This window comes from Paramacrobiotus metropolitanus, unplaced genomic scaffold (assembly GCF_019649055.1).
Source record: "Paramacrobiotus metropolitanus isolate TYO unplaced genomic scaffold, Prichtersi_v1.0 Parri_scaffold0000071, whole genome shotgun sequence".
Taxonomy (NCBI): Eukaryota; Metazoa; Tardigrada; class Eutardigrada; order Parachela; family Macrobiotidae; genus Paramacrobiotus; species Paramacrobiotus metropolitanus.
The window spans coordinates 525,284-539,591 of record NW_026570291.1 but is presented as its reverse complement, the minus strand read 5'-3'; the positions used below and the strand labels follow the sequence as shown (position 1 = coordinate 539,591).

Below are 14,308 nucleotides of genomic sequence, written 5' to 3'. Positions count from 1 at the left end.
CTATTCGATATCTTTATTTGTGTTATTATGAAATCTTTAAAGGAAGCCATAGATGCCTTGAAATTTGAATTAAGAGTTGGTGTAGTCAAGGCTTTTCTTCACACGTTATTTGCCCATACGCATAGTGAACCGCTATCAATAAAAAAAGAGAGAAGAGGTTTCGAGTGAATAAGTATACGTATGGACTTCAAAAATAGTTATAATTAAGCACAGAACGATGCCCGTGTAGTATTTATGCCCACATAATATTTCTTTGCTTCTCCGACGTGGTGTTAACGGTGTCCGCTAGGGTATAATCCAGTTCCGCCAAGAAAGACTGCGCACGCTCGGAAGTCAGCTGGCTGGTTCGGATGGACATTACAAAGATAACAACCAGGGTGAGTAGTTTTGCGCATCCCGTTACGGTAAAGAAATGCCAAAATTCTTTGAAGTGTACTTGATTGGCAAATAACGCAGTCAGAACGGCCGTGGTAATAGCGAAAAGAGCAAAGACCAGGGTAGTCAATGCAATCACTGCGTAGCTGATGGTAGTTATTGCGTCAAATTGACGCTTCACAACAACGCTTCGACGCGATAAAACCACACCCCAGACACCGGAGAATGTAACAAGTCCACCGATAACAAACACAATAATTGAAGCATACCAGTAAATTTGAGCACCGCCGATGGGGCCCATAACACCGCCTAACAACCGAAATAGAATAATACACCCGCCGTCACCCGGTAAAATTTCCCATGACTTCTGTCATGAGTTTAAAATTAACAAAATGTTAATTTACCTGCAAAATCAACCAAAAGAAGAACTATTCCAAGAATGATTTCTATTGCGGAATAAAGCTTCAGCACTGTCATTTCTCTGGCAAACGTTTCTCCAGTATTCCAGCTGCTGACCTTGACATCAAAACCGCATTTGTGAGCAATATTCTTTGTGAATTCTAAGGTACAGTATTATACTCGTAGTATCATAATCAAAATTAACCAGGACTATCCAGCATTCGCTTTCTTTTGTTGCACAAAATTGCGTTAGAATATCACTCGTAATAACTGCCTATAGAAGTACGGTGAACCAAGTACTGATTGCAAAGCTTTTCCGTACCAGTTCGTGCTCTTCTCTATATGACCTTATCCCACGGATACCAGCAACGGTGGCGGCTTGTAGCACCAGTACAGACAACAGGATAAACGTCCACCAGGCCCAAAACTTCCATGAATGGTCAGGGCCAAAAGCATCCATGTTCAGGGAGTAAGATATCATTTCAACCAGCTTATGGACGAGGAGCAGGACTACTATGCTTGCCAGGACGGCATTACACAACGACAGGGATTCCAGTATGATTTCGTGCCGCGATTTTGAGCGGAGTGTGTAAAATCCTAGTGTGGCCGTTGCAAAAGCCAATAAAATAACAGCGAGATCCATTGGAATGCTGTACGGGAAAATTGTGTAATGCAGCAGGGAATAATCGTGCAAAGCTGGAAAGATAAAAACACTCGATGACTTCAAGTTGTTATTTCAACCCCAAACCAAGTCAGCTACCTATACTGATCAAGGTTGATAAATCCAATCCAACAAACAGCTGAATGCCGAAACAACACGCCAGCAGCTGGCTGTAAGAAAGGGACGGCCGCGCAAGCATTGTTCGAATTAATATAAAACGAACACTAACTGTAAGTACAGTAAATTCTTTTGTGTCACCCTTATAATGACGCTTCTGTAGTTTTACATATATGCGGCACACCAGCTAACGAATTGTGTAAACGAATTAGAAAATACTGCGGTATTCAAGCGCTATCAAAATTCATGGGCAATACTGAAAGCTCGGTAACTCTGCAAGATACCAATTCAAAAGTAAAGACCTGACCATGAGCATAATCGGCATTTAATGGTAAAACTTTTACATATACTTCTAAATAATCAGAGACCACATCGTAGAGATAACCGCTGTTCGAGTTATCGATAGCGATCAGCAAGCTGGCAGTGAGTAACGTGATGGTGAATCATTTACTTTTTGTTACTGTAAGTAGTACGATAAACCGAAATGTTTATCGCCTTTACTACTACATTTGGAATTCACGATTTCACGCAAATTTAAAATGTATCCGTCGAATTTAGCGATACTTCTAAGACTTTTAAGTGAGGAATCCAGAACTCGACGTTATCGGGATAATTATGATCAATTACAGATAATTTCCTGGGAACCTTTATCTTCCTTGTACTGTAGTCATCCCTTTAGGTTGCACCACAAAGGGTGTTTCACTGACTAATTAAAGCATCTCGCACATATACCCGCTGCCCGTGCTTCTTTTACCTGTTAATACACCCCGTGGTGCTTTTACCTGTTAATAAACCCCGTTAACACACCCTGTGGTGCCACTTGTACAGACGGCTACAGTACAGTCCAGGTTTGGATAGACGCAGTATATAACTCTATATATGTACAATTGTACATAGTACTGTACATCAATTGGAGCAAGTCATTTATTTCTAGTCGCAATCCCAGTGGAACTTGCGAGCACCGACGTTCACGTTGGAACCGCTGTAGCCGAGCATCCAGTTGCAGCGCTTTTTAGTTGCAGAAGATTGGTGTATGATTTCGACTCGACGGGTTCTATATTCGAGCACGTTGAGTACGAGTACATCTTACAGCAACTGGTACCGGTATATGCCTCAATGCCCTGTCACTCCAAATTTAGGAAACAGAAGTTGTGAGTGCTGGAGAGCATCTAAACAGACGTAGAACTACAGGAGGCGTGAAACGGATTTTGTGGTTCCGACTTTATAAAGTTTTTACATGTGTCTCATCGAGATGCAGCGAGAGAAAAGCGTTTCGCGTCTCAATAAGCGAAACATCTCTTTTATCAGCTGAGTGGGTTCTTCTGTATCAGCAACTTACAATTATATTTGTGTATGTTTTTATATGTATTTTATGACTAAAACGTTTTTCCGTTCGTCTTATGGTCAGACCATCTGAGGGGAACACTCTATAGTCCTAAAATGGAGCAAATACAATACGTTACCAACAGTCATGGAAGAAGCCATGCAGGTTAGACAGAACGCTACCATTTCCATAGGCCGTACAAATTCGTTTTTTATTTTCCAAGGTAAACCAAAACATAAAGCAGTTATTTAAGCAGCGATGGTGATAATCCCATAAAGGGTCACATTTGTTAGAAATCTACTTTAAACAGCGATTATGTGGCGTTGACCAGTCAAATCACCCCGTCAAATAACACTTAGAATGAAACGTATCTATATTTAAAAAGTCGCAATTAAAGCATATAAAGACTTTGGTATAATAACGTGTACCTATGGACTGGACAAACAGATCCGTCAAGGCATCATATTATATTATTTTGCTTCTGCATTCCTTGTTCAATGTCATCCAGTGAGGTAATAAATAGCTGCACACGCATCGAAGTTAACCGGCTGGTTTTAATGGATAGTATAAAGATGGCGAAAAGGGTCACCAGTTTTGCGCTTCCAACTTCGGTAAGGAAATGCCACAACTCTTTATTGTATATTTCCTTGAGAAAGAACATAACCAGAATGGCCGTGGTAATGACGAAAAGAGCAAAGACCAAGCTGCTCAAAGCGATCACCGCGTAGTTGATGGTAGTTATTGCATCAAATTGACGCTTCACGGCAACACTTTGACGCGATACAACCACACCCAGTACCCCAGAAGCCATAACCAGTCCGCCGATGATAAACACGGTAATGGAAGCATACCAGTAAATCTGGTTCGTTTTCAGGGTTCCACCAGCAGGACCCAAAGCAGCGCCTAATAAATCGCATAATGCGCTTATGTATTCAAAGCTTAAGTGTTCGACACACAAGAACACGAGGCATTGAGAATTATTGTCAACCTACCGGTAACATCAACCAGTATCATAACGATTCCAAGGGCGATTTGTATTGCGGCATACAATTCCAATAACGTCAGTTCTTTGGCAGAGGTTTTTTCAGTATTCCACCTGTCGATCACCTGACCACCAAAACTGAATTAATTAAGTTTGTTATTCGATATTAAACCAAAGCGATAAACGCTATCAAGATGATATATACTTTCTTATAGCGTTTTAATATAGCGTTTTAATCGAACTGCAGCAGCGATTTATTCTACGCCAAACGCAACGATTATATTGCTTTTCCGTACCAGCTCCTGTTGTTCCCTGTAAAATTTTATCCCACTAATCGCTATAACCGTGGCTGCTTGCAGGATCACCACGGATCCCAGGATGAAGCACCACCATGCCCAGAACTTCCATGTATGGTCAGGGCCGAAAGCGTCCACATGCCGGACATGGGATATTAGTTCCATCAGTTTGTTTTCGAGGAGTAGGGCAAGTATACTCGCCAGAATAGTATTAGACAAAGACAGTGCTTCCAAAAGGCATTCATTTCCCGATTTTGAACGCAGCACATAAAATCCTTTGGCGGCAGTAAGAAAGGCCAATGAAATAACGGCGAAATCCATTGGAAAAGTGTATCGGAAGATTGCGTAATGCAGTAGGGAGTAATCGTATAAAGCTAGAAAAACAAACGATAATTCCGATAAGTACTGTACTGGATTGCTGGGACACGCGTATGGCGTTGTGCATTACGGTGGCTTAATACCTGTTATTGTCAAAATTAGTAAATTCAAACCGATAATCGACTGAATGCCAAAGCAGCCTGCCAGTAGCTGGTTTGTGAAGCGGAATGAAAACATGGTAAAAAAATTAGTAGAAAATGGTGAGCAATAAATGATCCAATATTAAGCCAAAGCGTCCTGATTCCGGTCAAGCCGGTGAAACAAACAGCTAATTATGTGATTAGAAGTATGTAATCTAAAAGCCGCCGATATTAGCGTGAGTGGAAAAGAACCACAATAAAGTTAGTAAATGGCATGGAAAGCAGTAACCAGGAACACAGCAGAACTAATCGTAAAGAAATATTAATCGCATTCTGGGCTTTTATTTTAAACTGCGAAGCGCTTACCGTTTTTGGTTAATCATATATCGCATCGCAGTGATAAAATTAACTAGAATCACACTTCTCCACTTTATTACAATGATATAATGATTACAATCTCTACGAGGCGGCTAAGAGAGACAAGATGGTGAATCATTCGTTGTATGCCTTGAAGGACAACAAATCGCCTGGCTTATCACCAGATTGCTTATATGATTTCGCGCAAATTCGAAACATAAAAGCCGAATTCAGTGCTAATTCTTAGCACTGTGCGTGAGCAAAGCTAAGATTGACATCGCCACGTGTTTGTCTGGTTGACATTATACGAGTTCAAGCATCTGTACGTACGTACTACGTACTGTTAGGTACTATACGTACATAATTTTCAGTGCCATGTGTATTCCGAAAAGAAGGAGAAAAATGTTTTGTTGCAAGTTGTGCGAGTTTGTGAATTTTTTTTGTTCATTAATTCATAATGCACATTCAAGAAGCAAGAGTTACACAAACTGTCATTAAAACAACAAAGTGCCCATATATAGAAAACTTCCAACAGATGCAAAAACAGTGTAGCAAAACCTCTTGATCGATATCTCCTAAAACGATTATCAAATGGCGTACTTCAATGAAATTTAACACGAAGTATCGAACGAAAATTTAAAGCTGCTGGGACTTTTCTTGTCTTTTTTTGTGTAGGTCAGATTCTGATAGCCACAATCCACAGCGATAAAGTCGTTGTGAACCGGTGTACTTAGCCTGTTGCCGACGATGTACAGCTCGCCTTCCTCGCGATCATCCAGCAGATGCGGATTGACATCAAACCATTTTCGCAACCATGTGTAATCGCAATCACAATGAATCTTGCGAGCGCCAACGTTCCCGTTGAAACCGTTGTATCCGGCGTCTAGTTGCAAGGACTTTATTTGCGGAAGATTGGTGAATGTTCCCGGTTCAATGGATTCTATAGTTGAATACAGAAAACTAATACGTCGAATCTGTCCAAAATGAGTAAAGTCACGTTTGCCAATGGCCATCTCGTCGCAGTTGTAAAACTGCAGGAGTAATAAATTCGGCAGCTCCAGTTGTCCAACTTTAAAAGTGCCTGACCGGTCAGCACAGCGATAGAAATATAATTCTATGATCTGCGTTTTGATTGGGCTGACGATCTCTTGCGTGAGTTGGTATTTGTCTTTGTCACTGACAAATGCTTTTACAGCTCGATTCGGATTGGTTGTTGAGATGCTCATGGCGGTATCCAAAAAATCCTATAACGTTTATCAGTAGCATTTGAAGGGAGATATACAGTAAGCCATTAGAAATATGACTGATCCTTACCTGATCGCTTGCCTCTGGATGGCATTCCAAAACTGTTATTGTACTCAATGATTTTGCTTTCAACACTTGCAAATAACTGGCATCCAGGCAGTGATCAATGCTCATCCAGCAGCTGTTCTTCGGACGCCGATTGCATTCTTGACTGCTGACCGGAGTGTTATCAAAGTGCGAAAGAGTGAATTGGCCTGTGAATATTCACTGTGATCAAATTAACTACGAAACTGATCAGGGTAATTCTTAAGCAATTACTAACTCATACAGGCGCTAAGTACTGACCATTGCAACCGATTAGCACTGAACATGTTAGTAGACCGACAGCAAAGTATCCCATTTCCAGGCAACTTTGAAAATTGCAGCACTTCTCGTTTGGTGGGGATCAAAACGAGGCGGTACAGTAAAAGCCCGACAACATTTAAATTGCGAAATGCCTTGCCTTGCACAATGGTCTTATTTGTTAGAGCGCAATGCGATCCGTCTAGCTTTAAGAGTAGCACGTAAGTACGTAACACTGTTTTGCACTGATTTCCTCAAATTTTAACTGTAAATACAGTAGCTTTCTCGGATTTCCGTGGTTGTGTAAATTACTGGCAATAACAAATGCAGCTCTACTTCCTTGCTGCTGCCGATTAAACGAGTTCGGTATGCCAGAGGCAGGAGTGTTTGCTTATTATGCCATTTATCAATAATTATCAGGAAGTTGCATTGATTATGGAACAATTCCCCAGACAACCGGATTAAATGTAATATTAATATTGCTCCGTTAATCCTGTTTATAGAAAACTTAGGTATGAACATCTCGGTGATTCCTGCAATTGCAGTGCAACAGAAGCAGCGCACCTGTTATAATGCGTTTCAGCGATGGATTTCTTTGACTTTGTACCCTCTTGCATCAAGCTGTACGGTGCACAGTGTGTAGCTGATATTCCTACTTACTGATAACGTACTGTTCTAGTCTCCACCAAGAATGCACTGAATATATTTGTGTCCAAAGCAATTTCACACTGCTAATTACCTATTTTGAACCTTCGTAAAAGTAAAAGTTGTCTCTATGTATAGTTCCGGCGCTCGTCGGACTATACATCCCGGCGCTTGGCTTTGTCCAATTTGCATTTCTACCAATAAAGAAGAGGTTCGGCTTGCAAGGGTCCGTCCTGGTCGCATGCTCCCCAATCGTCGCGGCTGCAGTACAGAAATGTTCAGTGCATAAAATGTGCCTGCAACACCGCTTCCGGCTGATCCCTAAACCGGCCTCTCAAAACGCTCAAAAAGGGTCCTAGTTTTCGTATTATGCTACAAATTCGCATGTGTCCGGTATCACTGGCTTCACTGCATGACTAACAAAAAGAAAATTAAGTATGAGTAAGTTTCAATGTTCCCGCTTTTAGGACTGCCTACATCGTGCAGAAAAACGAAAACCCAGAATGGCAACTAAGCAAAAGAACAACATTCCTTAAAAAAGTAATTTATAGTGAAAGAACGTAAAGTAGTTAGTCGCACAGCAATCAGTCAGTTTTTACGCCACTTCACCTCAACTAGCAAAAGCAATGCCGCTGTCAAGAACAGACACACAGATACATACACGCTTGACAGTAGCACTTCCATTCGTATGGAGGTGGTACCTTTCCGGTTTGAATCGGGGCTTGTAACGAAAGGCATTCCATGGGCCAAATGCAGCAAGCCAAAATACATGTCAGTAATGTGCCGAAGGTTGCCCTTTTCTGCCAGTTGTTTAACTCTGAATTAAAAAATTGCAGACTCGAACAGACTACAGTACACAACGTATGCGTTTTATCTACAGCTCTGGTGTAGAGTTCTTAAACTTACACACGATCAATTTTCCTTGCAAGATCGGTTCCATGTGGAAGTTGATAAATAGCTATAAAAGAGCGAGAGACAGAGTTCACTGCCGTAACAAATCTGTCTTTCTGAAATCGTGGTGACTCCTCTCGAACATCGTTACTAAATATTGCGATGCGCTCGCTTTTCGATACATTTGCGGCATAGGAAAGAAACACATCGTAAGAAGTTTTTGCATTGTAGTGGTGCGTTCTTGGGATCAGCGGCTCCAGAGTGGAAATGTGCTAAAAAACTGGTGATTCAAACAAGTTGTTAAATGAATGTAAAACATGGAAACGTTACACTACGTTGTCAATTTACTTTTTATCTGCTCAACTGTGGAAAAGGCGATTTTTTAACATACTCAGCCAGTGGCAGTAATTAAAAGTTAAAAGTACAGTCGACGCGATACACCAATTAATCCCTACCATTAAACCAACAACTGCCGTTGTGTCTACGACAAGTAGATCGAAGCCGGATCGTGCGAACCCAACAAGAGTATCAAATGGCAGCGTCAGTGTTGACCCAAGCAAACTGGAACTGACGTAGGCATTCATTAGGCATATTACAAAGTAAGAGTAAGCAACCCACTGCAGAACCGCCAATTGAGCACCAGCAAACCGTGGGCGCTTGATATCCACTACAAAAAGATTTCTTGTAGGTAAACTTGCAGTCTAGAAAACTTGTGTCGTGCAATTTTCTAGCCTGTGCTCACCTTGGCTGAAAAAGCTAGAGACCAAAGCTTCCGTGGCAAACAATATCGACTGCACAAGTTCAACTAGCCGTAAGCTTTGATTTGTCGGTTTTACGCTATAAACATGCTTTTTCCTGGACAAGCATACGACAAAATATGCAAAGATTACACTTATTGCGGAGACCAGCAATCCCGGCCATGTATCGGTCAATGCCATCCGAAAGAGCGCTGCGATCAGAGACTTGTCGGCAAACGCGGAGTCCACGAGCCATCTTTCGTGAACGGCTATATTGTAATCCCTCGTTAGGTATCCATTGACAAGATAAAAATCCTTTGCGCGTGATAGTGTAATTGCTAACGGACACAAACTCATGTTGACCTTTCCCATAAGCAGATCAGCCGGAGCTCCATCATACGTCGTATTACGTGATGTTGTAACAGTAATTAAAGAAGACGTTGGCAGCAATCGAAATCTGCAAGAAAAACCGATAATTCACATTCGCCGTTATAAGATTAACTTCATAATAACGGCTTTACTTACATCCAAGCGTTTTTCCAACTAAGGTCAACAGAGTCACTGATATTCCACAGAAGCATCCTGAACCAGGTGGACTTTCAAAGTTCCATGGCGGGCTATCGGCGACGCTCACATCGATGACATTATCCTTACGTACGTCGGTTGACCGAGTGCTGTTGCTGTCAGCGAAATCAAATTGCTGCGGCAGAATTGTGCAGACGAGTAACGATAGTGATTTGCATTGCGCGTACAGTCTTTCGTTAAAATCCATGCGCACTGCGAAGTTTTATACATAACAAGCTTTTCTCCTGTGGCATCGGTGAATATATCTGTAGTTAATGTTATTTGTTCACATTAGTACAATGTGAAGTACCACTAATGTGAAGTATCAATTTGAAGTATCGTTCCCGCTAATGCCTAACCGAGATCTTATTTGTACGAATCACCAGCTAACACAGAAAACCGAATTCACGCAAAAATTATGCCGCCGTCGGGTAAGGTCAAGCAGGTATTCGACTTTGTTTCGAAAATTGACGGTGAGCGCTATGGGGATGTAGTATAGCCCCTCTACTCTGCAATTTGATGGTTGAAGTTACTTGCGCGCGATGTTTGTGATGATAAGCTGACATCGTAGCTTTCTGTTGACACAATCAGCAAACGTTTCGTAAACGAGGGATGCAGAATGAATAACCCTAACACTGGGTACTGCCTTAGTTAATTACCGAGGGGTAGCATCATAACGTCGATTTACCAGCACAATGGTCAAATATCCTATTGGAGATAGTCAGCAGTTTGATTTCCGAACAATTAGGCCGACGTGTCCATACGGTATTATGCTGACAACAGCCGTTTAGAGCAATTTTTAAAAATCAGGTTGATAGTATTTTCCAATTCTAGCAGTTATCTAGTATCTACTAATTGGTTAAATTACGTCCATACGGAGATTTATTATACATTTTCCATAAGGAGAATTCATCAGGAATTCATAAGGATTTCATCCATATGGAGATTAAGAAGATCTTCATAGAATCCTGATTCTTAAATGCCTGGATGTATGCAACTTACGTATGCAACGGATTTTGTAAAACCGCCCAAATCGATTTTGCTAAAGTTACACCTACAGATATAAACAAAGCATCTTGAAAATGTGTCGCAAAAAGGCGCTTTTCTGCAGATATTTTGCAAACGGTGTTTTTTGCAAACGGTTTTTGTTTTCAAACGATTTACTAACGGTAAGCTGTTGTGTCCATCTACAGCATTCCATTTGCTCCGTAAGTCATACTACGAGTATGACAAAGTCAAATTACGAAATATGACTCTGACAGACAACATCGTGTGGGATGTAGGAGAACTAACCAGGGTGAGATTTGATAACGATCACGCAGGAGGTACCATAAGACAACTGACTGCATTACACCTAAGCAATCTTTTCGACAGCTTTATCTCAATTATCAACAGCAATGCTGCGATAAAGAGCAAAACTCCGACCGTATACACGGTCGATAATAGCGCTTCCATCCGTATTGAAGCGTTCCCTTTCCGACTGGGTTGGGATTTTGTTAGGAACGACATTCCGTGCGCAGAATATAGCAGTCTCAAATGCGTATTAACAATGTGATGAAGATTACCGTTTTCTGCCATGTGTGTCACTCTGCAGATAATAAAATTAATGTAAAGCCTATTACAAACCGTTAAAAAGTTCTTACTTAATTTTATTCAGTATGCGGCTACCGTATTTGTCTTTGGGAACTTACACACTGGTGACCTTGACACCAACCTCCGCGCCACGCGGAAACTGATAAAGGGCCACAAAACTACGAGAAAAAGATTCCACTGCTGAAACGAATCCTGCTTTTTGAAACTGCGGTGTTTCCAGAACACTGTTGCTGATTATTGCAATTCGCTCATGCGCTGACAAGTTTGCAGCGTACGCAATAAAAACGTCTTGAGAAGTTTTTGCATCGTACTGGCGTGTTCGTGGAATTAGCGGTCTCAAAGTGCTGGTATTCTAAAAAGAGAATCTTGCTAGCAGAGTGCACATATACTGTACATAATTTCTCTGATTCGGTTTCTGTCTTTCTGGCTTCTGCGGCTGTTGTTAACGCCTTACCTAACTTGATGTTAAATTACCTAATTCCATTTGGAACGGAACGGATATGAATTAGCATGAACCATACCATGAAATCCACAGAAGCTGTGGTGCCCATCACAAGCGGATCAAAATCAGACTTTGCAAACCCATTAAGCGTATGAAACGGTGGAGTTAATGTCAAGCCCATCAAACTCGAACTAACATGGGCATTCATCAAGCAAATCACAAAGTAGGAATAGAGGAACCACTGCAGGACTGCCAACTGCGCCCCGGCAAATCGCGGGCGCTTAACATCGACTGAAATTAAACGGCTCTACTGTAGGTTGAAAAGTTTGAACTTCAAGGTGAATTGAATGCATACCTTGACTGAAAAAAGTAAAGGTCAAAATTTCCGTAATGGACAAAATACTCGTGATCGCGTTCGCTGTCTTGAGGTGAGCAACCAACTTCCTTAAACCCATGAATCGGCTTCTTGTGGCATCGCTATTGCCCACTTCTCTTGACATACGCAAGGAGAAAAATGCAACAAAAACTCCCGTAGCGGACAAAATTAGCCCCGGCCAAGTATCGATCAAAGCAGTGCGGAATAGCGTTGTGATAAGCGATCTGTCGGTAACTGCAGAATCGAGGAGCCATCTCTCATGGACAGCGATATTGTAATCCCTTGTCAGAAATCCCGTAATTAGCTGGAAATCCCGAGCTCGTGCCCATGTGATTGCTAAAGGGCAAATGCTCATGTTGACCTTTCCAGCCAGCAGCTCAGCTGGCGCGCCATCGTATGAGATATTGTCTTGTGTCGTAAATTTTGTCAAGGGAGGCGTTAGTGGAAATAAGGCAAATCTAGAATTTTATTGTTAGAAACGATATTATACTGTACCATCATGTTATTACCTAATTCCAAGCTTGTGACCGACCACAGCCAGTAAGGCAACGGATAGTCCACAAAAGCATCCAGATCCAGGAGGACTTTCAAAGTTCCATGGCGGATTATAGGAAACACTGGCAGTAATGAAGCCATTCCACTGGGCATCAGTTGACCAATTAGTGCTGCTGTTGTTGCCAGGATGCGACATATTCGTGCAAACAAGCAAGGATAGCGCTTTGCATCGCACATGAAGTCTTGCATTTAAATCCATGGTGGTATTTTTTGACCAGGCTTGTTCGTGAGCTTATGTACGTTGAAGGTGTTATCTGGTAAGTGGCAACTGTCTGTAAGCTACACGACAATCACCTGTATAGCTTTGTATAGCTTCGTCTGGACTTGAACTTACGGTTAGTAATCGTATGTGTTCGAAATCGGATTTAATTACTGGACTACCAGCTGATTCTTTTGTTGCAGTACTACCCTACCAATGAAAGCAAAGGTAAACAGGTGTCCTAGTGAACTTTCTGTAAAGTATGGTTGTTGTGTACATAGTTATCGTAGTACTCAGTAGCTTTCGCCAAAATCAGGACGAGTGGCATCAGTATCAAGTCGCTCACCGTGTGTGACGGCCTGGGTGAGGGTAGATTTCCGTTTGTATAAAAAACGTACTATGATCACGTTCTACAAGGTTCTCCTATTACGGTCGATTTAAATTTCCTCACTGTTCTTAAACGAAAAAATGCCAGTAATTAGCCGTTGCGTGGTATCCACTGCAGCATTATACTACTTTTAGCATTTAAAATTGCAAAATGGTGGAGCAACCGAAAACGGCAACATGTTAATGATCAATCTGGAAATTTCATGGAAAGTTTTGACTTTGTTTACAAATAGGGCTGGTTATGGACAAAGAGTATAATAGTTTTGTATACGCGGTGGATTTTATAAATCAAAGCGTTGTAGAAAACAGAAACTCGTTGTGTTGACATTCGTTATTCTTTATTTGCCTGCTGGCTCAAGCAATACTGCACTGTAATAACAAAGGACTGTTTGCATTGGACTTCCGTATATGTACTGGTATGCAAGAACGACGTAAACGACTGCCGAGAAAGGAAGCTGTAAGCAACGGACGGCTATGCCTGGCTTTGCCCTGATTGGACAGCTTTTCTGCAGTGCTATAGACAAGCCAAATGACACGTATGTGCAAGGGATTTGGAAGCATTTCGCATGAGCTGTTTTTACTTTCGCGCCAAACATGTTTGTCCGGAGAAATCCCACCGGATCTGCAACCTTGCCCACGAAAAATCCAACACCTGTATAAAAAGCCTTGAGGCGGTGCACAACCCATGCTTGTGACTTTTGAGCAAACTGAAAGGTTGATTTGCGCATTTATTGTGAAGTGTAAGGTGTCGACCCTGTTTACATTGAATTATCTGAAAAATGAGATCCGCTTTCGTAGCGTCCGCTCTTCTGGTGATCGTATTACTGGCCATGCTGCAAGAGCAAGCCGAAGCGCAGTGTGGAGCAGCCGACAGTTGCCGCGGCGTTGGCGGCGGGAGCCTGTGTAATGACCGCTGCAAGCGATGCAAGGGCACCAGCGGATACTATAAACGAGGAGAATGTGGAGGACTAGGATGGCAGAGGTGCTACTGTTATTATAGTTGATTTAGAAGGACAAAAGGCACCAATTCGATTAGCTGATTTCTGCGAAATCGTGCAGGCTAATCTGTGCAGCTTGTACATTATGCATTGAATCTACCCTTTCGTACAAATTTTCTGGACTTCAAATGTGCTGATTGTAGGAAAATGATATTGCATGTAAGACTAGATTAAGTATGTAACGCTAATCCAGCTTTTTAACAGCTGCTTCTTGTTAGCATGGCTAACAACTGAAAATACAGCCCACGCTCGTCCAGTTTATCAGCTTTGATGTAAAACACAACGCGGTGATTCGTAGCATTTGGTATCAGTACTCGTACTAATACAAGAGGAATTTCCAAGCATGGCAAACCCAGAACATTCAC

At 41.8% G+C, this 14,308-nt stretch overlaps 4 protein-coding genes and 1 long non-coding RNA gene across 13 annotated transcripts; 1 reads left to right on the top strand and 4 right to left on the bottom strand.

Moving 5' to 3' along the window:
- LOC129594780 (uncharacterized) lies at window positions 1-1,870 on the bottom strand. The gene is made up of 4 exons (XM_055491577.1): window positions 1,535-1,870; window positions 1,097-1,470; window positions 780-891; window positions 1-684 (listed from the first exon to the last, which is right to left on the bottom strand). Exons 1-4 carry the CDS (start codon window positions 1,632-1,634, stop codon window positions 233-235), a joined length of 1,038 nt encoding a protein of 345 aa, XP_055347552.1. The 5' UTR covers window positions 1,635-1,870; the 3' UTR covers window positions 1-232.
- A 1,228-nt stretch (window positions 1,871-3,098) lies between these two features.
- On the bottom strand, window positions 3,099-5,064 carry LOC129594800 (uncharacterized). Of its 2 annotated transcripts, none has more exons than XM_055491614.1 (4): window positions 4,979-5,064; window positions 4,155-4,528; window positions 3,869-3,983; window positions 3,099-3,779 (listed from the first exon to the last, which is right to left on the bottom strand). In XM_055491614.1, exons 2-4 carry the CDS (start codon window positions 4,473-4,475, stop codon window positions 3,337-3,339), a joined length of 879 nt encoding a protein of 292 aa, XP_055347589.1. In that variant the 5' UTR covers window positions 4,476-4,528; window positions 4,979-5,064; the 3' UTR covers window positions 3,099-3,336. The 2 variants fall into 2 exon arrangements, with proteins under 2 accessions (XP_055347589.1, XP_055347588.1); XM_055491613.1 differs by lacking the exon at window positions 4,979-5,064 and adding an exon at window positions 4,616-4,967.
- A 330-nt stretch (window positions 5,065-5,394) lies between these two features.
- Window positions 5,395-6,846, bottom strand: LOC129594791 (uncharacterized). Its single transcript, XM_055491593.1, has 3 exons — window positions 6,560-6,846; window positions 6,284-6,468; window positions 5,395-6,213 (listed from the first exon to the last, which is right to left on the bottom strand). The coding sequence occupies exons 1-3, from the start codon at window positions 6,612-6,614 to the stop codon at window positions 5,581-5,583; spliced, it is 873 nt and encodes a 290-aa protein (XP_055347568.1). The 5' UTR covers window positions 6,615-6,846; the 3' UTR covers window positions 5,395-5,580.
- Window positions 6,847-10,673: 3,827 nt separating this feature from the next.
- On the bottom strand, window positions 10,674-13,005 carry LOC129594753 (uncharacterized). Its single transcript, XM_055491541.1, has 6 exons — window positions 12,905-13,005; window positions 12,314-12,638; window positions 11,784-12,262; window positions 11,508-11,719; window positions 11,085-11,338; window positions 10,674-10,981 (listed from the first exon to the last, which is right to left on the bottom strand). The coding sequence occupies exons 2-6, from the start codon at window positions 12,556-12,558 to the stop codon at window positions 10,708-10,710; spliced, it is 1,464 nt and encodes a 487-aa protein (XP_055347516.1). The 5' UTR covers window positions 12,559-12,638; window positions 12,905-13,005; the 3' UTR covers window positions 10,674-10,707.
- LOC129594754 (uncharacterized) lies at window positions 12,525-14,237 on the top strand. 8 transcript variants are annotated; one of them, XR_008691233.1, is made up of 3 exons: window positions 12,525-12,694; window positions 12,762-12,786; window positions 13,458-14,237. It is a non-coding gene; the product is annotated as an uncharacterized LOC129594754 (long non-coding RNA). The 8 variants fall into 8 exon arrangements; XR_008691230.1 differs by having other exon boundaries at window positions 13,305-14,237; XR_008691229.1 differs by having other exon boundaries at window positions 13,248-14,237.
- Window positions 14,238-14,308: the final 71 nt, after the last annotated feature.

Coding starts and splice junctions, on each gene's coding strand:
- LOC129594791 (XM_055491593.1), bottom strand. CDS start 6,614: ATGGGATACTTTGCTGTCGGTCTACTAACATGTTCAGTGCTAATCGGT. Junction 6,469..6,559: donor AGTGCTAATCGGTTGCAATG/GTCAGTACTTAG, acceptor GAATATTCACAG/GCCAATTCACTCTTTCGCAC. Junction 6,214..6,283: donor ATCCAGAGGCAAGCGATCAG/GTAAGGATCAGT, acceptor TAAACGTTATAG/GATTTTTTGGATACCGCCAT.
- LOC129594800 (XM_055491613.1), bottom strand. CDS start 4,709: ATGTTTTCATTCCGCTTCACAAACCAGCTACTGGCAGGCTGCTTTGGC. Junction 4,529..4,615: donor ACTAATTTTGACAATAACAG/GTATTAAGCCAC, acceptor TTGTTTTTCTAG/CTTTATACGATTACTCCCTA. Junction 3,984..4,154: donor ACAGGGAACAACAGGAGCTG/GTACGGAAAAGC, acceptor TTTGGTGGTCAG/GTGATCGACAGGTGGAATAC.
- LOC129594780 (XM_055491577.1), bottom strand. CDS start 1,634: ATGCTTGCGCGGCCGTCCCTTTCTTACAGCCAGCTGCTGGCGTGTTGT. Junction 1,471..1,534: donor ATCAACCTTGATCAGTATAG/GTAGCTGACTTG, acceptor TTATCTTTCCAG/CTTTGCACGATTATTCCCTG. Junction 685..779: donor TCTTTTGGTTGATTTTGCAG/GTAAATTAACAT, acceptor TTCGGTTGTTAG/GCGGTGTTATGGGCCCCATC.
- LOC129594753 (XM_055491541.1), bottom strand. CDS start 12,558: ATGGATTTAAATGCAAGACTTCATGTGCGATGCAAAGCGCTATCCTTG. Junction 12,263..12,313: donor GGTCACAAGCTTGGAATTAG/GTAATAACATGA, acceptor ATAAAATTCTAG/ATTTGCCTTATTTCCACTAA. Junction 10,982..11,084: donor GGTGTCAAGGTCACCAGTGT/GTAAGTTCCCAA, acceptor TATTATCTGCAG/AGTGACACACATGGCAGAAA.